Source organism: Pseudorasbora parva, chromosome 21 (genome assembly GCF_024679245.1).
Source record: "Pseudorasbora parva isolate DD20220531a chromosome 21, ASM2467924v1, whole genome shotgun sequence".
Classification (NCBI taxonomy): Eukaryota; Metazoa; Chordata; class Actinopteri; order Cypriniformes; family Gobionidae; genus Pseudorasbora; species Pseudorasbora parva.
The window spans coordinates 31,413,261-31,436,452 of record NC_090192.1 but is presented as its reverse complement, the minus strand read 5'-3'; the positions used below and the strand labels follow the sequence as shown (position 1 = coordinate 31,436,452).

Below are 23,192 nucleotides of genomic sequence, written 5' to 3'. Positions count from 1 at the left end.
CAGCCATATTGTTTTACTCAAATTTATGCCCTGCAATGTCTGCTTCCCTATGGTTGGATTTGTGGCTCTGAGGACACGCCGGTGGCCAGTGGAGCCTTCATGGAGGACAGAGCTATGCCTTTCCCCTATTCAATCGTCTCTGCGAGTCTCACCTTCCCCTCTCTATTAGTCTAATTGGGCCCACGGAGCCAAACGGAGCCCGCGCCAGCGACAGCCAATCTCCATGAAGAATGAATAAAACATAGCCCACCCCACCGTCGCCTAAAACACACATCTTTATCATCCTGTTCCGCTGATAATGAATAGACGGTACCGAGAGGAAGGATAAGGAGTGATTGACGGAGAGATATTTTAAAAGGGAAGATGAAGTGGGGTCTGATGTCATGACGGCATTACGGAGAGTGAAACTTGAGAAACGTGAGCACACACAAACAGACTTACCATTAGGAATGAGGATGCCGCCCAACATGGTGCCAAAAACAATGCAAAGAGTGATGCTCTTGAAACGAAGGGGTGGCATATACCCACCTGCGGCGAAGGTGCCATCCTTTTGCTGAAAAACAGACACAGAGGAAAAACCTTCACAAACCTGTTACTAGATTCCAGACATACATGTAGCTCCCTAAGCCTCTGTTATGGCTGAACAAGTGAACTGCATGTAAGGATATTGGGTTTGGCATGCAAGCTTCATAAACCCCCCTCCGCTCTGTTGTCAAAATGCCAGATTTAACGACAGCATAAAACCCTTCACCCGACCGAGAATCCAGCAGTGGTTTGCGCTGATTCAGCGTGGCAGCGGTGGTGAGACAGCGAGCTAAAGTCTTGGCTGCTTTATGGAGGAGATCTGGACCTGTTCTCATCAATCCAGCACCTTTTATTTCCTCTTGAATCTCTCAGTGCCCCAGCAGTCTGCTGTCCATGGAGGCTGGATCACTGGTGTCTGAGTAGTGGAAGGAGACTCAAGTAATCTCAAGGGATCCATATCGAGGGACAGAGCAGGCAAATGCATGCTGACTGAGACCAGACTTGGGGTCTGACATCAGCCATGTGTAAATCTGTTAGACTCAATTAAGTCTTTATTGAGTCCATTAAATTTAGCAAAATACTTCTGCAGCTGGTGCAGTTTATGTGCATCAGTAAGGAGGAGACACCTGAGTTTGTCCAGACGGTGCAAGGTAAAGTATTTTAAATGTGGGCCAAGAACATTGGCATTTTAAATCCATATTGTGGGTTCATTTGGTGTGGACAAAATGGGATGTCATCATTGATATGTCACAGTATATTGACAGTTCTTTCTCAATATACTTCAAAATATATATCTGCACTGTTCGGTTTCACAAAAGTAAATGACAAATGCAATAAAAACAGAAAGCAAGCAACCAATGAAAAAAACAGTGCTAGGGTTAGAACAGGGGTCATCAAATTGGGGGCTGGACAGTTATTATGATTAAATAAAACTAACAAAATACATTACAGTCAAAATAGTTAAATATAAATATTGTTTGAAAAACTAAATGAAAATGAGAAATTATGTCTTGACAATACACTGAAATTTAAGTTGAAGCACTAAAAATGTATAACTAAAATTATAAATAAATAAAAACTTAACAATAAATTAAAATGTAAAAAGTGTATTTTTACACATGAAAGTAAATTGTTGTCTTTATGTTTTAGGAAGGTGGCCAGCCACAAGAGAAAAATCATATTCAGGGTGTCTATGGCTTCAAAAAGTTTGAAAACCCCATCTTTGTAAGACTGTTACCTGCTGCTCGAATAGCATGGTGTTGATGGCTTGTCTGCAGGGCAGGATCATCATGGGGAAGCCCACAGCCACAGACATCATAAAGCCCACACGGATCATCTCCGTTACCAGGTTAGATGGAAAGTTCATCAGTACATTCCCAGCAATGTTATCTGTGAAGCTCACATAACCAAAGAACCCCACCTGGAGGAACAAAGAACAGTTAATCATTTGAGTCTTATGAAAGACAAATATGAAAAAAATGAAACAACATTCAGTAATGTGATCCATTTTCAATTAAATGTAAATATTTGGCAAAATTTCATGTAGTGCAGGACTTCAGGATTTGATTGGAGAGGTTGATAAAGACATTATATTACTTTACCAATACACTTGTGCATCTTGATATATTAATATACGATCACTTTGGCACAAGTTTCACTGCAATTTAAAAAGATGGATACTCAATACTGAAGTAATGTTTGTTTGGAGGCAAGAATGGAGAAGAATTCTGTTACATCAACTTTCCACTTTAGTATGTGGTTCACCTGAGCGAAACGTAATTTCATACGGGATTACTTGATCCTGCTTGAAATGATCAGGACAAATACTTCTTATGGCATTATACAGAAGCGGCCCAACAGAGATCCGTGTCTCATTCCTTGTCTCTTTGATGACCTCACAACCCCTCCTGACAGTGCAATGATATTGTTTTTATGTGATGAAAAATAGCGAGCTGCTTTTCAAAGGTCTTTAAAGCCTATCGGCCCCCTGAAGGCCCTCTCTACAGAGAAACAAAAGTGCTTTCCCTCCTTTCCCGACCTTGCTGGCCTTGATCTATCCGCAGAGGAAAAGGTTCCCTTCAGTAGCAACACCAGGCAGAAGTCCTTGAGCCTGCCACAAAACTCCCTCTCTATTCTATTCTACAAACCCTCCCCTGAATCAATTCAGCTTTTGTTCAAAGAAAAAAAAAAGCGAAAAGATGATGAAATATAAAAGTAGAATACAAAGAACACCGTAAAAAATCACGAGCAATATTATCTCTCAAGGTAACATTTATACTTCAGCTTTCAGAGAAGAGAATAGGGACCAGAAACATTCTGACGATGTCTTAAAACACATTCCACACAAAGTGGCCCTGAAAATATTTATGAAGGAATAAAAGAGAAAAGGCATTTGATGTTGATGGAGTGTGTCAGTGTATGTGGGTTATAGAGGAATGTGCCAGTCGGTCTGACCCCATCGTCTGAGTTCTTTCTGTCCCTCTAAGCCCCAAATGGGAATTGGGAGGATATTCCAGGGTATCAGTGTGAACCCAAAACCCACAAAAGGGGAAGGGCAATCACCTGTAGAGGATGGATATGGATCTAAGAGAAAGCGTGTGAGCTGACAGCAACTCTACTCTCAGCAATCCTCATTTCTTTCCCGTGTCTGAGGTCACAGGCTCAGGAGCCAATAAGAGCTTTATACACTTGTTGCAGTTTATAAAAACAAAAATGCTTGTTATACACCACTGTTCAAATGTTTGGGTTCAGTAAGATTTTATGTTTTTAAAAGAAATCTGATATGCTCACCAAGGCTGCATTTATCTGATTAAAAATACAGTAAAACTTATATTGAAACATATCACAATTAATTTGTATATATATTTTTAAGTCGTGATCCTTCAGAAATTCTTCTAATATGCAGATTTGCTGCTTAAGTAACATTTCATATTACTATCAATGTAGAAAACAGTTGTGCTGCTTAATATTTTGAGGAAACAGTGATAAATATTTAATCATTTTGATAAATTGAATGATTAGAAACAGAATTTATTTAAAACATAAATATTCTGTAACTATGTCTTTACTGTCACTTCGGATTAATGCAATCCATCCTTACTGAATAAAAGTCGAGTTACTAATCGAGACCAAGCATGTCGCACATGTCCTGAAAAGTGAAGCCAAAGCATCTCTATCACTCCCAAGTGCTTGGTCCCAATCAAGCGGCAACCTCCCCCACTTTCTGGTGAAGCCAATACAGAAGTAACTTAAACTGCAATTCCTCGACTGGTCACTAGGGCTCCAGGCTCCAGAAGAGAGTAGTGTTAAATGTTAAATGCTCAACTTTACAGCAGAAAAAAAAACACGTCAGCCTGGTACAAATTGTGGTTTTGGTCTATACGGCTAATTTTACCCTTCATGACAACTGTGAGAGGGGTGAATTTTTTTATAACTCATTTGTTTACATTATATTAAGCCTTAAAGTTCTGCATAATTAAGGGCATGGTCACTTCAAGTGACAGGTGGAAAGCCATTTATCCGCTGTCTGTTAGTCATCACGTCACCTCAGCTCCACCTACGTACCGCCTCTTTGCCCATTTTCTGTTATCCGAGAGTGTTGCGAGATGACGCGTTGCCAAGACAGCAACGGCCAGCTCGTCTCTACACTTCAAAACGGCTCTGCAGAATCCTTTAGGGGATGTCACAGACACTACGTCCATATTTTTTTTACAGTCTATGGTCCCAGTATAGCTCACAAACTCCACCCCCTCCATGTATTCTAATGGGACACGATACAAGCTAAACAATCAAATTACACTTCAAATAAATTTTTCCAAAGATGGTTTCTGTCAATTTAGGTACCTTTTGATCACACTGATGTTAGTTCAAGTGTTTGTTTTTTAAAATAAGTTTTGTTTTAGTTAATTAAGTAATTCTATAAAAACGGGGGAGTGACGTCATGATTGACAGCTGGACGCAGATCCTAAATCAGCGCAAGATGTCAGTGCCATCAAGTCATTCATCTTTTTTTACAGTCTATGGTCGAGACCCCAGCGACTGAACAACATATGACACGACTATCTGATCTGTGTAATGTTTAACTTATTCCTAATTCCTAAAGTTTAACTAATATTATTTTTGAAGTAAGATTATAATAAGTATGAAATCGAGCACTTCTCATTTGTCCGAAAATGAAAACACCACAATTAAAATAAGAACCAGACAGACTTCATATACTATTTGCATTTAAGTGACAAATTAATTAGCAAATGACTAATTAATTAGCTGTTTTAGTTCACTCCAGAAAAGGTTACAACTCAAAAAGTAAAAGGTTATTGTTTCGGCCTCTACAAACTCCAGATGATCAGTTATCATTGGATGAACTGTCTCACACACTTACTGTGATGTAGAAGGTGGTGACCACGTTGAGGGAGGAGGTGAATATTGTGCTCATTCTTTTCACTGAGGGCTCATCCAGGCTGTCGTAAGTGGGTAATACTTGCCTATGGAATAAAAAAAACTTTTTATATACATCAGGCTCAAGATGCATAACTTAAGTTAAGACTATGACATACTGTTGATTACCACAGACAAAAATTAAGCTGCAGATCCTATTTTAGATCAAACGTTCATATATATATAAATCAAATTATAATGATCAGTAAGTCATGATGAAGTGTTTTTATATTGCTTTAACTCATCACAATAATAAGTTAAACCATTTTCAACTTCTTTATAAGTCATACATGATTCAATTAATTTTTTTATGAAATTTAATGTCATTTAAGTTGAAATTACTTAAACATCCAAGTTGATTGTCCTTTAATTTTATCCAGCAACTTTTTTTTTTTTTTTTTTTACAGTACACTGTTCTTTCACATTTTGTGAACTGCAAATAAGTCCAAATCATTATTTAACAGTGTTCTAGGTCAAACAACATTAAGTTGTGCATAACAGATCCATTTCTTGTGTCTTTATAAAGTAAGCATGATTAACTGAGGGACACCATGGGGTAATCGACAGCATGTCATGCATACATTTTTGCATCAAACCCAAAGCATTCCTTTAAAATATCACAACGCTAAAGGACACATTATTATAACAAATGCAAAAAGAATTCAATGTCCGATTTATAGCAATGTTATGAAAAAATATAACATTATGTGAAATCACATATATGCTTATTTATGGGTTAACTCAAACTGACCAGTCAGTATAATCATTATTTAGCATAAGGACATACTGAACTATGCATTTGAGCTCTAGAGACATAAACATGCAGAGAGCAAGAGAAGCAGGAATTTAATATAGAAAGGCCATCACTCATTTCAGACATACAAAAGACAAAATGGAGGGAGGGTGGGAAGGAGGGAGAGCTGAATTGGATGAAACGAGCACTGATAAAGGGTTCAGTATCACAGAGAAACAAAAAAACAGCTACAAAAAGAGCAGAAAAAAATCTATGTCTGTCATCAGGACAACCAATAAAACCAGACGCCAGCAAAACATTAAATGGGGAATTTACAACGGCTATATATTATCGACAAGTGCTAGTCAGACTTTAGCATGTTATAAAATTTCCTGGCAGTATGTGCTTTGTTCGGGCTGTCTTGCTCTCAGCCCACTAACAACTCTCGTAGACACAGTCGGAGACCATTCCTGCTTTTATTGGGATATACAGTACCACGTTCTGGGCTTTTTAAGCCAACGCCTGATCTCACACCAAAGGCCAGTCTGTCTCGTAGCAGGAGCCCACTCGCAATAAAAACCAGAGGAGGAGGAGAGATATGTAGACTTACACATTTTATGTTTAAATCATTTTTTTCATGCGTTCACTACAGTATTTGCAACACAACACTGTTTTGATAATTCAGTGTGTTCAATTCAGTGTGATATGATGGAGAGAAAAGACCCCAGAAAAGCTATTCCTGATGAAATTACAGTGTGTGTGAAGGGGGAAGATCAGTGATGCTCTAGTCCCACTGCAATTTCTCTACACCTCTACCAAGTGTTGACACAGTAATTATTTCGTAATGCTGCTAAAATGATCCCGTCATAACACCTAAAGCTGTGAATCTGTGACTTGATGCTGTGTAAGCTGACATGACAACTTTACGATAGGAATAACACTATTCTGGTGTTTACACATCACAGTGGCATTTACACATTAAGCAGGAGTCGTATAAGGGCGCCAGTGGACCCAGAATGCTGCTTTACAATGAACAGTATCTCTTCTTTAAGTCAAAAGAGCAGCCAGGTCAACTTTTCTCTAACGATTCAATTTGGCATCAAACAGAGCTCATACTAAATGTACTAAAGTAATAAATGTAAATGGATGGGTAAACCTAGGCGATGACAGGAACTGTTTGTGGTCAGATCAGAGGTCATGTAGCGCCGTCTCGCACTTCTAATGATCGGGTGTAAGTGGCATTGTATGTCAATGCTGGCCAAGAAGTCACAGCCAAATATCACTCATCACCCAGAGAAAGAGCGTGTGTGTGTGTGTGTGTGTGTGTGTGTGTGTGTGTGTGTGTGTGTGTGTGTGTGTGTGTGTGTGTGTGTGTGTGTGTGTGTGTGTGTGTAAAGGGAGAGTCATAGTCAGCCTCAAGAACCGCATTACCTCATTCACACCAGAATCCAACACAGACACCTCCTCCACCCCAACACCCTCACACACACATTTGTGCTGGCATCTGCATACTTAAGACACCTCAATTCTATTCACTTCCAAACACATAAATACCAAGACACACACAAACATGCATCATGTTAAAGATAACAGAAGGAATCTTATATGTATAGGCCAATATATGAGCAATATGTATTAATAAAAAGTTACTATTTTTTCCCCACAAATCACTGTTTTTGACTGTGCATTATTTTTCTTTTCAATCTTGCAGACCCCGAACATTGTAACAATAGTTCATATATGTTTAACTTTAATATGTTTAACTTTAAATATAAACAATTCTATCTAGGAAAATGTTAACATTAATATACTTGCTTTTTTCACAACCCTGGTTGTTTTTTAAAACATCCATTTGACAGACAATATTAGACAGGTCAAATCTATGATGTATTCATATGTGTATAATACACGTATGTATATTGTAGAGATTAATTAATATGAGGTGGATATAATAAAACTACAGTAAGAATGACATGCACAATAAAAAAAGAGCTGAAGCAATTGGGAGTGAAAGATGAATGGACAACTGGTGAATCGTGTAATGTTGTGAAACATAACAAAAAGTGAGGAAATGCCCAAACTTAAGAAAACCTGACCTGGTAAACAGTGAGATTACCAACCCCCCTGCACGGTTAGTATATTTGAGCTAGCGAAAAAAGAAAGAACAGAGACATGAAATTATTTCAAGATGGAGAAAAAGAATGTGACTTCTTATCGAAGTGAATAAACACCGGACAAATGTCTCTCGGCAGTATCAAAGAGCTTTAGCAACGTTAACTATGATCTCAACATTAGTTCATGGTACTCCCACAACATATCAGGCGTTCAACATTGTGCACAGAGGTTGAATTCATCAGGGGAAGATCCAGTCACGGTGAGCTCTTTATGAATGAACTATGATAAGCTATAAAAAAACCTCATCATTCCATATTTATGAATCATTTATGCTTGTTTTAAAATGCACTAATAATTCAACTGTATGCAGATCTCACAAGTTTCCAACTGACAAAATAAATCAAGATGGCCTTGTGGGTCAGTCTTTTATTGCAAAGAAAACCGAAGCTATTCAAACATGTTAAAAAGGGAAAGAGGCCTTTCATGGTTAGCAATAGTTCACTCAAAACTGAAAGGCATCCTGCCATTACTCTCTCAACCGGCGTTTCAAACCTGTATGACTTTCTTCCTTTCTTTTAGTTTTCATTATGCACATGTGCGAAAGAGATTTAAAAGCTACGGCAGAAGCAAACAGTGAATGAAAACTTAAATGTTGGTCTTTTCCTCTATGAAATAAAGAATGTCATGCAGGTTTGGAACAACATGGCAGATTTTTTTCATTTTTGGGTCAACTATGCCATTAAGGAACAGAGTTAGTGTAAAGAATAGAGTAAAAACAGTACGCAGAGGGCAAAAGGTTAGGCATTCCACGCAGATTAGAGCCTGAGCAAAATTTCTCAGATATTTCATAAAGAATATAGTTATGACAAGCTAAGCAGTTTCAAAGGTCCATTTTCTCAGGGCAAACACAGGTGCATCAGCTCGTGAATGTCCTTTTGCGCCATGAAAATTGAGCCTTACATTAAGCCTAACTGGCCTAATTGAGGCGACAGAAAGGAGGGGGAGAGGCAGTGCGAGGATTGGGGAGTACTTACGACTGACAGGCAAATGCCATGCCACAGATAGGGATGCAGCGAAAGACGCCGTCCCACCGAACGTAAATGACCTTGTTCAGCCACTGGCCAGTGAGGAGGCCGTGTTTGAAGGAGGAGAGCACCATCTGTGGTGGAGGGGAGAGCAGGAAGGTTACAGAACATCCCATAAAGAAGGGAGAGAGAAAAAGACGAGGAGGGCAGTGATGATGCTGTGATAAAACCCTTAGACAGACTACGAAGAGTGCATGGAGACCCCATAATCCGTTTAAAGGGATTTTAAGACTTCACCCCAAAATGAAAATCCTGCCATCTACTCACTCTCATGTCGTTCCAAACCAGTATGACGTCATTTTGGCGTGGAACACAAAATGAGAAATTATGGACGCTGTGCTAGTCGCTTTTTTCAATGCAATTTGCCCATTTCATTTTCAAGCTTAGAAAAGAAAAAAATATTTTGACTAGTACACTACTCAAAAGTCTCTTATGCTCAACAAGGCTACATTTATTTAATCAAAAATATAGTAAAAGCAGCAATATTGTGAAATAGTATTACAATTTGCTTTCTATTAATATAATGTAAATTTATTCCTGAATTTCCTGTGATGGCACAGCTGAATTTTTAGAAGCAACTACTCCATTCTTCAATGTCACATGATCCTTCAGAAATCATTCTAATATGAGGATTTGGCTCTCAGGCAACATTTCATATTATCAAGGTTAAAACAGTACATATTTTTTTGTTGCGTGATAAATTGGTGAACAGAAAGTTCATTTAAAACAGAAATATGATTTTGTAAGGTCTACTGTCACTTTTTTCTTTTGTGTTTCATGGAAAGAAAGTAATCAGGTTTAGAAGAACATTATGGTGAGTAAATCATGATAAAATTTTCATTTTTGAGTAAACTATTCTTCAAGGGGAAAACAAATGAACAATTTGCCAACTAAAGTGAAAAAGTAATCTTGGAACAAATCGTACTGATCAACTTCCACACATGATTTTCAAAGCCAGTTCATCTATCAAGGACAGCAAAACTTCCTAGCTGCATGCACAACAATCATGTAGGATAAAATCTGATTGCTGCACACGTTTGCAGAAAACATTTTGCAGCAACTCACCTCTTTCAAAATCAACAGTGCCAGCCCATGTAACCATCAGAATTACCACCAATCACAATCCTATCAGATCTGTTTAAACCCAGACGTAGGGTATAATTCTAGCAGGAATATATCAGGGGACACTGAGGAGTCAAGACAACTCTGACAACCCACACTACAAATGAATACTGCCACGAATCCACAAACCTCACGCACTCACACAAAAATACCCTGAATCAGATAGCACTGACAAACAGAGCTTTGGATTGGATGAAGGTGGATAGAGGAAGGAAGGGTTTTTTGGGTAATGTAGCTGAATCCATGGCAGTGGTGCGGGGTCCGTTCTCCGGGGCAGATTACTTACGGGTGGCAGCAGAAGGTGGTGGCGATAATTGGCAGACACTGTATGACACCCTTGAAGCGCCACAGATGTACTTGCTCCACCCAGGAGCCACTGATTATTCCGTAACGCAGAGATGACAACACTATCTATAGGCCGGCGAGTCAGAGCATCAGATGGTCAGTCAGAAGTCAGCATCAGGAATGGGGACGGGGCAGCGGTTCAGATAGGGGCAAAGGGAAGACACATAGATGGTTACATGCTAGACTAATAATTTGGGTTGGGGGGAAAAAACACCCCGTGGAGCTGGATAAAAGGTATAGGAACTATAAAGGTAATTACACTGTTATACGATAGACTAAAAACCTCCAGGAACATTCAATTTTTAAACTATCAATGAATGTTATGAAAAAATATTCAGAACAGATTATATAAAGTTGGGCCAAAAAAAATAGCAGGACCATTAGTAAAACTGCTTCCATGTTCTGAGAAAAATGCTTTTTTTGTCATGTAATTATTACGATATAAACACAATCCAAGTGAAAAACTTGGAAGAAAGCACACCTGAGCGTCTTTACATAAAGCTTGATCAAGATCACATTTAATTATTGACCTAGAATGCAGAATCTTAAATATCTGTCTAATTTATTTAACACTTCTTTGTTTCACACTTTCTCAAAATTCTAAAACGTAAACGTTAAATTCCAGAATGTCTATCTCTGAATTAATTAAATAACCCCCCAGATTCATTTTTACGCTTCCGAAGAATCCACAGTCCTGCTGCTATGGTGATGCATATTCACATTGTATTCAGAAAAATCAGCCAATCGCCACATTACACTTCTCAAAAGAGACAGAAATTGGCAAATTTCATTAAAAAAAATCTACAAATGAATTCCACACATACTTAATACACTCCATCATTGAAGTGACTTTCAAAAGCAAACATAATGAGCAGATGTAATTTGAAGTGTTTGAAAGTCATGTTGAAGTACCCTTTCGCACTTTACAAAACACATTTTCATATAATTTAATTAAATATTAAACTCCTTTACTTCCTCATTCCAATGCTGTCTTACATTTTACAGGGTTGGAGTTTGGAACGGTGGAAAGGGGAACGACTCACCGTGAACATGAAGAGTGTGTAGAAGATCAGCGCCATTGCTGAGAACGACTGGATGGATGACATCATGTTTCTCTGCAAGCTGAGGGGTAGTACAACTAACAGCGAGACTGATATCAGTAATACAATACGGAAGCTACGTGTCACCTGAAAGAGCAAAGAAAAAAAAGTTACTGGGAAATTCAGGGAAACATAAAAAAAATGTGTCTATCTATTTGATATTACTAGTGGTTGACTGATAGAGATGGAAGGGTATTTATATTTTTATGTATATATATATATTATTATTATTTTTTTCACTTTGTTATATTGGAGCCATTTGCTATAATAATTTAAGTTAATTTTTTTCTCATTAATGATTACACACAGCACCCCATATTGACAGAAAAACACAGAATTGTTTACATTTTTGCATATTTATTAAAAAAGAAAAACTGAAATATATCACATGGTCCTAAGTATTCAGACCCTTTGCTGTGACACTCATATATTTAACTCAGGTGCTGTCCATTTCTTCTGATCATCTTTGAGATGGTTCTACACCTTCATTTGAGTCCAGCTGTGTTTGATTATACTGACTGGACTTGATTAGGAGACCCACACACCTGTCTATATAAGAACTTACAGCTCACAGTGCATGTCAGAGCAAATGAGAATCATGGGGTCAAAGGAACTGCCTGAAGAGCTCAGAGACAGAATTGTGGCAAGGCACAGATCTGGACAAGGTTACAAAAAACATTCTGCTGCTATCATGGTTGTCATGTCAACAAATGCACGTGCGCATCCCCTGATGTAGGATGACAATACTATTTCCCAACTGTAGGGGGACCCCGAGAGCAAAACCTACCTGGTGCTGCTTTAAGGTACCTAAAAGAGCACAGTGGACTCCATAATCCTTAAATGGAAGATGTTTGGGACGACCAGAACCCTTTCTAGAGCTGGCCGTCCGGGCAAATTGAGCTATCGGGGGAGAAGAGCCTTGGTGAGAGAGGTAAAGAAGAACCCAAAGATCACTGTGGCTGAGCTCCAGAGATTCAGTCGGGAAATGGGAGAAAGTTGTAGAAAGTCAACCATCAATGCAGTCAGGGCTTTATGGCAGAGTGGCCCAACGGAAGCCTCTCCTCAGTGCAAGACACATAAAAGTTTGCCAAAAAACACCTGAAGGACTCCAAGATGGTGAGAAATAAGTTTAGTTGGTCTGATGAGACCAATATATAGAACTTTTTGGCCTAAATTCTAAGCGGTATGTGTGGAGAAAAATATTACCTGTCCAATACAGTCACAACAGTGAAGCATGGTGGTGGCAGCATCATGCTCTGGGGGTGTTTTTCAGCTGCAGGGACAGGACGACTGGTTGCAATCGAGGGAAAGATGAATTCAGCCAAGTACAGGGATATCCTGGACGAAAACCTTCTCCAGAGTGCTCAAGACCTCAGACTCGGCCAAAGGTTCACCTTCCATCAAGACAATGACCCTAAGCACACAGCTAAAATAATGAAGGAGTGGCTTCTCAACAACTCCCTGAATGTTCTTGAATGGCCCAGCCAGAGCCCTGACTTAAACCCAAATGAGCACCTCTGGAGAGGCCTGAAAATTTTACTAAAATTTCCAACGTTTACCATTTAACCTGAAAGAACTGGAGAGGATCTGCAAGGAGGAATGGCAGAGGATCCCCCAAATCCAGATGTGAAAAATGTGTTGCATCTTTCCCCAAAAGACTCATGGCTGTATTAGCTCAAAAGGGTACTTCTAATAAATACTAAGCAACGGGTTTGATTACTTAGGACCATGTGATAATTCAGGTTTTCTTTTTTAATAAATCTGCAAAAATGTCCACAATTCTATGTTTTTTTGTCAATATAGGGTGCTGTGTACAATTAATATTAATATATATATATAATAATATATTAATATATATTAATATATATATTAGTGACAAGTTTATTATCAATTTCAAGTTTATTTATGGCCAGTAATATTTCTCAATTCAGGTGTGATTAAAAAGTTCATTTTCACACTGAACCTCTAATCTAATCTACTCAAGAGCTATATAAAAAAATATCTTTGTAGCTCAACACTCTTTAAAGATATGGGCCTTTGATTTTATCAGTACAGGATGTTTATGAACAAGGGCAAGGTTCAGTTCTGGGAACTGATATTCAACAATTAATTGATTAGGAAGAAATGTGTTTGAGTAACAGCAGGAGTTTACCAAATTATATCCATGTGACAATCTGTGTAAACTTTATTTCTTACCTGCAGCCCAAGCAACTGAGCAAAGAAGTTGGACCCCAGATCAGCAATGACGACATAGAAAGCAATGCATGTCCCCAGCATGAGTCCAATCATGCTGAAAAGAAAGAGAATGCAGGTAGAAAAAACAAGCAATAAAAGCTTATTTTATTTATGAGAGTCGAAGCTACAAAGGCATCTTACCTCAATTCCACAAGTGCTTTCCCTGGTTTTCCATAAGCATGAAAAGCTGGGAACATAAAGATATAGAGAAATTTGTTTCAACACCAAAACCAAAAAAGAAAGCTCCTTGCAAGTGTCTTGGAAAAAGGTTTTTTTTTTTATTTATTTTTTATGTTGTACATTTTCTCTCTTGAATAGTATTTTTAATGTGAAAGTAATATCACAAACATTTCTTTGGCAAGAGCTTTTTCAGTCTGCATTAATGGCGCTTTTTATTTAGCTTACTCGTAATGAGAAAGCTAATTTATCTTGCAAACTGGTCACCTGATTTAATGATCAATATAACAAATTCACCCTTGACAGTTTTTGTATATTGTATCATGATCGCATCTTGTAATAATTGCTACTAATACTAATTTCTTGTAATAGTTTCCACCTAAATTAACACATATGTCAGCATGATTTGTATTATCTTAGTACTGTACATTTTTGACATATGGACATTACTTTGACACAGTCACCTCTGATAACAGATCACTATAAATTGTAGAAACATGCATACAGAGACAAATAGAAACATAAAGCTGCTTTTAAAAGTAGTGTATTGTGAAAAGCTCTATATAAAATAAATGTGAATTAAATTGAGTAATCCATGCGCAGGACACTTTAAAACTGTATTATTCGGTAAATGATAGAAAATGAGTGCAACCTCTGTGTGTTTTATGTTTTTGGCCACTCTCACCTAGTCCAGCGTAAGTCCTGCGTTTGGTGTTACTGGCTGAGTGGACTAGAAACATGCAGGACTGGTGAGTCATCCACGAACAGAAGAACAACAACAACGTGCCCAACACAATTCCACACTGCAGAGAATGAAAAAGAAACATTTCTATAAAAAGTAATAGATGAACAGAACACAGATGTCCTACATGTTTAAAAGTTAAAAAGTCATTTGTCAAGGCAATTTTTTTTTTGGCAAGTTTATTTATACACAATGGCAATTCATTGTGCTTTACATATAAATGAATTGAAATAGTGATAACATGCATAAAAAAAAGAACACCATGTGTAAAAATAAAAATACACTGATAAAATAAAAAATAGAAATAAACTGTGTACACTGATTCTTGTACTGATTCAAAATAATGTGGACAAACTAAAATTATTAACGAGGAAACTCTAAGTTCATATGGCAGACTTCGACATATGAAATCCTCCTATTAGCACACAAAACTGCACATCACATTTTCCCATAACCCCTTTAACTGTGTGTTTACCTGTTTGAAGCAGAAGGGCATCGTCAAGACACTCACACCCACAATGCTGTTTACAACGTTCATGATCAGACCCCAATTTGATGCAGTCATTTTGGTTCTCGGACAGCTGAGATCTCTAATGTCCAGACGGGTGTGTGAGGTGCTTCTACACTGGCTTAAGGTTTAACTGAGATAAGTGGGTTAACACAGATGTCCTTTAACTGTTCACTATGATGCTCTGTGTAGACAAAAACATTATCATCAGATTCAACCTTACTAAAAATTGAGGAATTGTTTTATTTTTTTATTTCTTGTTAATAGCGTTACACTTTGTAAATGAAGAGGAATATCCAGGTTAATACAAAACAGCAATATATTTTATATTGTTTTATATTATATTTGATAAATTATATATATATATATATATATATATATATATATATATATATATATATATATATATATATATATATATATAATTTTTCAACAATTATATTTAAATCATTCACAATTATTTTTTATCCTTCTGAAATACAGTAATCAATGCAAATCAAAGCATACACAAACATATATAATCAATACAAATTCTATAAACTCACACTAACTCCAAAAAGCCTGTGTAATATATAAAAGATGCTATATTTAGATTAATAATAGATTTCCTTGAATGCTAAAGGAAAGCAGATCATCACAATAACACCTGAAATAAATGGAATACATTTTTCTGTAGTTGATCTACAGACATGTTCAACTAAACTGATTCCTTGAAAGCATTAACAATGGCATTTCACTAATTGCTGCACTGATCACAAACAGCAAGTGTAGAAGTTGTCAAATGTGTTTTTAGTTTTCCTGCCATATGGTAACAGTTATGTTGTCATAAGCACTTTGAGCACATTTAGACTCATAGAACATGTTAACTGGTTATTTGTGTGGGAAGATTTTTGGGTGGTGAGTTTACACTAAAAACACAAATGGCAGCTTGTTTGCATAAAGTAGACAGAACATATGCAGTGTTTGCTTTTACCTTGAATCGCTGTCAAAAATAAGCATCAGATTAATATTAGAATTTATGTGGCACTGTATATATGTATTATAGTATGTATACCACTGAATTCTATGCAGTTTATACTCATCAACTAGTTATTGTACACGTATTATATATATATAATTTGTCAATTTAATATGCCATGTATACTGCAACAGTTACAATTTCTCATAGCTAACCACATTGACAAGTTTGTAAAGTTTCCCATTTCTCGACTGAGGAGGTTATAAAAAAGTTTATTTACGTACCACGTCCACACTTTTCCCATCAGTCATTCATTTTTAAGTCTGCATCGGATCATGACTGCTTTAAAACGATTATTAATAAACGTCCGGTGATTTTTAAGCCGTCTGCATTAAGTTACAAGAGATTCAACAAATATTTAGAAAGATATTTCCCGAAATAGGCTAAACAAATTCTAGTTTCCCCAAACTGTAACCAGGAAGTACGCGCAGCTCTGCCAATGTGGCGTTACCAAAGACTCTAGTGCGCCCTGCTGCCTCCAGTGGCCAGGAGTGGAATTACACGCACCCTACAGCGTCACAGCATGTCTCGATTCATTTGACATTTCAAATATAGCTGAAATTGGAAGTTGACGGTTTTTTCGTTTTGTTTTCAAAGTAACCAACACCTGCAATATATTTGAGTCTCGCAATGCTTTACTTTGACACACTGTGTAGGTTTTATGCATGCAGAGATCACATCAAGGGATCACATCTGTCTGTCAACAGCACCAACACAGACGAAACACGGTGTTGTTTCATTTGGACAGAGATTTGAGCAGGAAAGGGAAACAGGAACAAGGGATGTTGATCTGCAACAGGAGCTCCGCGGAATCCGGGCAACAGAGGCTTCTTTTCTGTTGCTAGTGCGTATGGAGGAGAGAGGTTGGGACCAGCGTGCCCCAGTCAGGCATATGCTCTCCTGGGAGGGGATTTTAGTGTGTTGTTTTAGGGGGGCTGGTTTTAGGTAGGAGACAGGAAAAGTCTGGCTATTGTGTACCACTGGCCTTCGAACCTATCTGACAAGTCAGCTCATTGGCCGGAGGGTCTTGTCACTCCACACCTAATCCCTGAAGATTGGAATTAGGCCCAAGCAGCAGAAGGGGAGACCGTGGGCAGATTGCTGGGCAGATTTGGCAGCGGGGGAGAGAGATTCTGTAGCCAGCAAGAAATTAGACACAGGCACCCGATTGAACCGTTGACCTCCAGGGGAAACCCCTGGTCAGCGCGAGGTCACGGGAGCACAAAGCGGGGCGATGAACTGCGAGAGGTCAAGCATGCATGTGGCTGAATGAGAGCCTTTGTGAGCTCAGGCATGCACAAAATTTCCCATCAGCCACCAAAGTCACAGGCTCCTCAGGAAGCCAAGGAAGGGGAATGAAACCTGGCGACGGAGAGTTGCAGCGCAACTGTGTGTGTGTGTGTGTGTGTGTGTGTGTGTGTGTGTGTGTGTGTGTGTGTAAGTGACCTCAGAAAGGACACACACAGACTGCGGCTGTAATCACATTTAATTACACATCAACCAGCCTTGTGAATGAGGTTTTTAATGCAGACTCTCCCTGCACACAAAAAGACTGACATGTGTAGCTAAACATTGCCTACCTTTGTCCCCCTAAAATCTATTAAAGCCCTCTCTATTAACCATCAGCATTGCTAAAGGCTGCAGATAATGGCCATTATGTTGATAATTGTGAATAAAAGGAACAAAAGATGTTTTTTGTGCAATGAGAATGGTACGCCTCAATCAACCGTTCAACCAAAGGTCGGACCTATTTATAATAGGAGCCTGGTTGAAATTAAGGGCTGATTCAGTAAAAGAAACAAATAGGCTACCTGTTCCTGTGCCAATAATCTGTCATCGTTTGTAGTAACTAATCAATGGTTTACTAAGTATTCTAAACATCCCTGTGTTTGTTCATTCCAGAGTCACCTGTTTTAATATGTTTCACTAAATGAAATCATGAGTTTCAAATCTATTTCAAATTCATGGTGTGTTTTAAAGACTCAGTGATGAAGATAAGAAAATCAGTTTAGAAGAAAATCCTTTAAAATTTCTTGTTCTGCATAAGTTTGTTTCATTCAAATTAATAATTTTTTCAAATTCAATTCCTGAGTTTGGAAGGAAGTAGCCAACAGGATGCAGATTTGCCATTCAAATTTTAATGTATAAGTACAATTCAAATGAACTGAAATAAAAAAACAACTGAACGTGAATTGTGATTCTTTTAAAATTGCAACATTTTTTAGATAGATAGATCTAAAAAGACACCATTCATGCTTTGCAAATGGCTGCGCATGGAAATGCAGAGTTAATATTAAAATAAAGTGTTATTCTATATTTTTGAGTGAAGGGAACATCTTTTAATGTTTAATGTTCAATTATGTTTGACATTTGAAACAGTTTTTATTATGTTGAAGTTTTGACTGTTACCATTGTGCAGAAGAGTAGTTTATGGTTGTGAATAACTGCATGTAATAATATAAAACATATTACTAGTTCAGCTAGTGAAACCTTTGTTAATGCCAGTGCAGTGACAAGTTTGTTTCTACTTGTGCTGTGATACCAGCATACCGTCCATTAACTGCATAAAATAACTCAAAGTCAAATATAAATCTCCATTCACTATAATGTATAATGTAATATTTTTTAAAGCCAACTTAAAATAAATAAGCACATTTCACTAAAAAAATATATAGTACATACATTTTTTTACAGGTAAGTGGTTATATTATACAAACTTACCATTCATTATGGTTTTTTTTGTTTTTATTTAACTGTGTCTGTACGCTGTATATATAGTGTTTTTTATTCATTTTTTTACCAAATGCTAATTCAAGATTGAGGGTGAAAGTTTAAGAATCCAATTGACGGAAAATATCAGGAAAGATGTGTCCCCCTTAGTCCTTACAGCTCAGCTGTTTGGGAGATGACACAGAATATTAGCTGGGGCTTGGAAAACAGTGTTCATTGTTTCATGGATAGTTCTTGTTAAATAAGCAGAACACTGCCTCAGACACATCGACACGTCAGTGCGTGGGGGTCAGTAGCATTGCTGGGAATTTTTCCCGCAGTAACACATGCACAAGTAGCTTCTTGGCATGTGCATGTGGACAGTAAAAGTGTCAGAATGACATTTACACCATTAGAACGACTACATCTCTCTACATTACAGATACTGCTGTTACGGTTTTGAGTGGAGCTCTCTCTCTCTCTCTCTCTCTCTCTCTCTCACAAACACACACACACACACACACACACACACACACACACACACAAGATGGCAATTGTGAAGGGAAAAACTGTGCATTCAGTATTTACTTGGCCTGACAGCTATAATTTCGGTTTTCACACAACTTAAAGATAGGGGGTAATTAAAGTGAGAATGTTTTCCTTTCAGATTAGTTGTCCTGTCCATTTATCAGTTGTCTGACCACATGTGTACAGACGCTGGTTGCCTGTGAAGCACTCACTGAAAGTCAGTCTTTCAGTAAGAGCGCCAAATTGTCTTTCCTCATTAAAGGCTGCCCTCCACCCAAACATGGCAAGCGTCTTGGCCTGAGAGGTGGCTATTTTACAGGCCTAAAACATTCCTCTGCCTCTTTCCTTTCGTCTTGTGCTGTACCTGACCCATCCCTCCCCCCCGTGACTGCCAGCTACAGTAGCGTCTGTTAGTACATCTCAATCAGGTCTTCATGTTGAATTGGGCTTAACTAACCCCTCTCAAACACCCATGAAATAGCAGAGAAAAAAACTTGCCATAAATCTTTACACGGGAAGAAAAAAAAAAACACTCATAAAAAAGGAGGGTGACAAGAGTTTCGCTGATGGGCTGATCTATGTAGCCTCTCCTCTCAAAGTTACGCACAGCCATCCTCATACAAGCCTGCCGTATATCAGCCACGGGGGATGGAGGGTCCAGTCAATGGCCAGGCCTGTTACATGTGACGGGCACAGAAAGGGCCCCTGTGTCGGCTCCCGTGGAGCTCCTCCAATTAAAATCCTTTTTTGAGACATGGTTATGTGCAAATGCCGACACTTGACTGATTTTTTGAAATACAGTCTTGGTAGGTGGGTCCGTGCGGAGAAAGAAGGCACCTCATTCCCATGTCGGTGGAGAGTGATTGGGGTGGTTTTAGGTTTCTGTAAAACTAACGGATCATTTAGGACTTACTTGATGAAAGTGAATTCTAAATATAATATATTACGCCATAAATGTTTTGATTCGGCCTCAGTTTACACAAGCAACAGCCACCGCATGCCTCTGGAAATCTTTCTGTGCCGCTTTTGGGCCTCAATAATTCTTTGAGAAATCTGTGTTGGCCTTTTTCTCACTAATTATAACCCTTATGGTAAAAAGAGGAGACAGTGGCAGCTCAGTGCCTTAAAGGGTCATGAAACCCCCCTGCTGCAGCGGTGTTTTTTCACACCTTCGATTTGAAAAAGCTTGTTAAAAGGGGAGTGGTCGACTGTGAAAAGGTGGGATGGTATTGTGTGGAAAGAGGGAATGTTTGCATAAATAGGGGAGTGTCAGTAGGTGCATTAAGATTAGCGATACCAACAGCAGCAGTTGCAGCGGTTCTGAGACATGTTCTTGGGTAACGTTGGCATTGTTTACCACAGTGAGATTAAATGAGGGATGAGTACAGCGAATGAGAGCGCTGAGTGGCGTGCAGCAGAGATCGCAAATCATTCAGCTCTTTAAACCAGCATAATTCAGTGAGAAATGAAAATAAATGTTATTCTGCATGAGGAAATATTTTGCAAACGTGATAAAACTATATTTGTCCAAATATGCACGCTGTTTGGCAAGATGAACAACGCGCCGACGTGATAAGAGAACGTGAACCACCCAACATGCGATGCGACAGAGATGTGTAATTCTAGATCGGGGTAAAAGCGAAGGGGTTTGAGGCTTCATAGTCTCGACCGCGCATCTGAAGCAGAGCGACGCGCGCTGGGTTGCCGTGACGATCCGCGCTGTCTATCACTCGGCAGCTAAATCTATATTTGTCCAAATATGCAGCACGCTTTTTCACTAAGAGCCCGAACACATGCGGTTTAGTGCATGGCTGTGACGACAAATAAAACGGAGAGGACGTGGCTTTTGTTCAATAGCCTACAGAATACAGATTGGTTATTTTGCACTCCTGACATAGATAGTCAACGCTTGCAGGTTCGGCGTGCAACGCTTGCAGGTTCGGCGGATTGCTCAAGATAATTTTACTTTAGCGAGCCTTTGTAGCAAAGGCTTCCACAGACGGCGCCGGTTACAGCTCGCTCGCCGCCCTTTACGTTACTTCGTATCAGCACAACGCCTAGCTTTCCTCCGTGACTTTTCCGCACGCTGCTTCCACTTCCCCACCATATCTCTACAATAATGATGTAAGACGAGCCTGACAGAAGTGACTGTCTCATGCATATTAACTAAATTATCTTGTATGCATACTACAGCGCAGGGATTGGACTGAATGAGCTTTATGTCATGAATATATATCGAGAATCGCTCGGAGCGGTCGACGTCAGCATGTGCCCAGCACCCCATACTTGGGCCGAAAAGGCCGTGCCGACGTCAGCATTTGTGACGTTGCTCCGACTAAGCTTTTCAAACCGGAAGACAGAAATCGCTCTGAAAAATGCAAAAATAACTATTTTCACATATGAATACCATTAATAAGTACCCTTAGTGTTTTCAATGATGTGCAGCCTATACATATCTGTTTACATCTCAAAAAAAGTGTTTTGGGGTTTCATGACCCTTTAAAAGAGAAAAGCATAGATCACAGATCATTTTAGTGGCCCCTCCCTCTTCTGCCCCTCCTACTGAAACACAGCCAATCACAGGCACAGCGCTCAGACCAGATGCATGGCTCACAGCTGCTGAGGAATTAGTGGGGTACAGCCAGTGCTCCCCTAACATTGCTAATGAATCTCTTTTAGATGACTTTCATGGCTTCACATGCAGCAAGTGAGCTCCCCAGCCCCTGCCCTCTGATTGACCTCATCCCTGGCCACGTATATTCTTCATAGTGACTGAGGGGAACAGATGGGGTACAGGAATACCCCCCTTTCCTCACCCGTTTTTCACTATTTGGAATAACTATATAACCCCCACCCCCCTTTTTATGGACCATGACCCCATAATCTCTATCCCTCTCTCTTCTCCATCAACAGTGTAGCTTTAAAAGGGTCCTCTCTTCTAGGGAAATGATTGTGTGCTGCATATTATGGAGAATCTTTTTGCAAATCTTAAGAAAAGTCTTTGTTGGCATCAAAACTGTCTACCTGAGGAGCTTTGTTTTATGTTGTTGTTGACTATTGATTGAGATGTTCTCGTTGCCACTTTTAAGGCATCTTATTCTCTGTGTTTTAGACAGCAACATACATTTGTAAAAAATGATTACACAATAGACATTTAATGATCTGGTGGAATGAGTCATGTAAGCTACTACTACTGCTGCTTACTGCTTTATTATGTAGCTAATATGCTATGTAATTTTACTCATTAACAATACCCATCAATGCTATAATATTTCTATAGTTATAAATCTGAAAAAAATCTTCCTGCAGAAAAAAATCTGCAGGCAAAATCGATACGCCTTTAGGTGGCGGCATTTGCCTGTCTTTGGTCTTTTTATGAACACATTTTTGGAACCATACATTCAGCCGATTTGTTCAAAAACACTGATTCAAAAACGACATGAATGATGTGCTGAATTCAGAACAGCATAGGCCTACTAGTCTACTCTCTCGTTTCTGTTTTCTTTTTTAATCATATCTTTCTATAAGAGTAGTCCGCATCCAGCAAAAGTCTGCGAGTGATTCATTGAATCATTCACTGAACCGAATCAACCGATTCTTTCGAATAGACGGAATCATTCAAGGAACGAAAACAGCTAAAGTTACTGCATTGCTCTTCTGTGGTTTATAAAGACGTGTTGAAGACGTGTTTGCACCGTGAGTTACTCATTATTAACTACTTGTTCATTGAACTGTTATTTAAAAGCAATATCAAACTAGCAATATGTCTAACGTTAGCATAGTATCAAAAAAGGCGCAAAACCGTCATGGCTA

At 38.7% G+C, this 23,192-nt stretch overlaps 2 protein-coding genes across 5 annotated transcripts in view; one reads left to right on the top strand and one right to left on the bottom strand.

The window, feature by feature from the left end:
- slc38a10 (solute carrier family 38 member 10) overlaps nt 1-16,594 on the bottom strand; it is a 29,593-nt gene extending 12,999 nt beyond the window's left edge. For 2 of the 4 annotated variants that reach the window (XM_067429158.1, XM_067429160.1), the window contains exons 1-10: nt 16,367-16,594; nt 15,092-15,308; nt 14,560-14,677; nt 13,839-13,884; nt 13,659-13,752; nt 11,406-11,549; nt 10,304-10,428; nt 4,907-5,009; nt 1,763-1,945; nt 442-553 (exon numbers count right to left, since the gene is read on the bottom strand). In XM_067429158.1, coding sequence (XP_067285259.1) covers nt 442-553; nt 1,763-1,945; nt 4,907-5,009; nt 10,304-10,428; nt 11,406-11,549; nt 13,659-13,752; nt 13,839-13,884; nt 14,560-14,677; nt 15,092-15,181 — 1,015 coding nt within the window. In that variant the 5' untranslated portion in view covers nt 15,182-15,308; nt 16,367-16,594. Of the gene's footprint in view, nt 1-441; nt 554-1,762; nt 1,946-4,906; nt 5,010-8,844; nt 8,970-10,303; nt 11,384-11,405; nt 11,550-13,658; nt 13,753-13,838; nt 13,885-14,559; nt 14,678-15,091; nt 15,309-16,366 lie in introns of those variants that run through there. The other 2 variants (XM_067429159.1, XM_067429161.1) reach the window with 2 other exon arrangements.
- A 6,357-nt stretch (nt 16,595-22,951) lies between these two features.
- The window catches only part of bahcc1b (BAH domain and coiled-coil containing 1b), a 142,291-nt gene continuing 142,050 nt past the window's right edge, over nt 22,952-23,192 (top strand). Inside the window, exon 1 of the mRNA XM_067430694.1 lies at nt 22,952-23,075. The gene's annotated coding sequence lies outside the window, so the exon portion shown is untranslated. The remainder of the gene's footprint in view (nt 23,076-23,192) is intronic.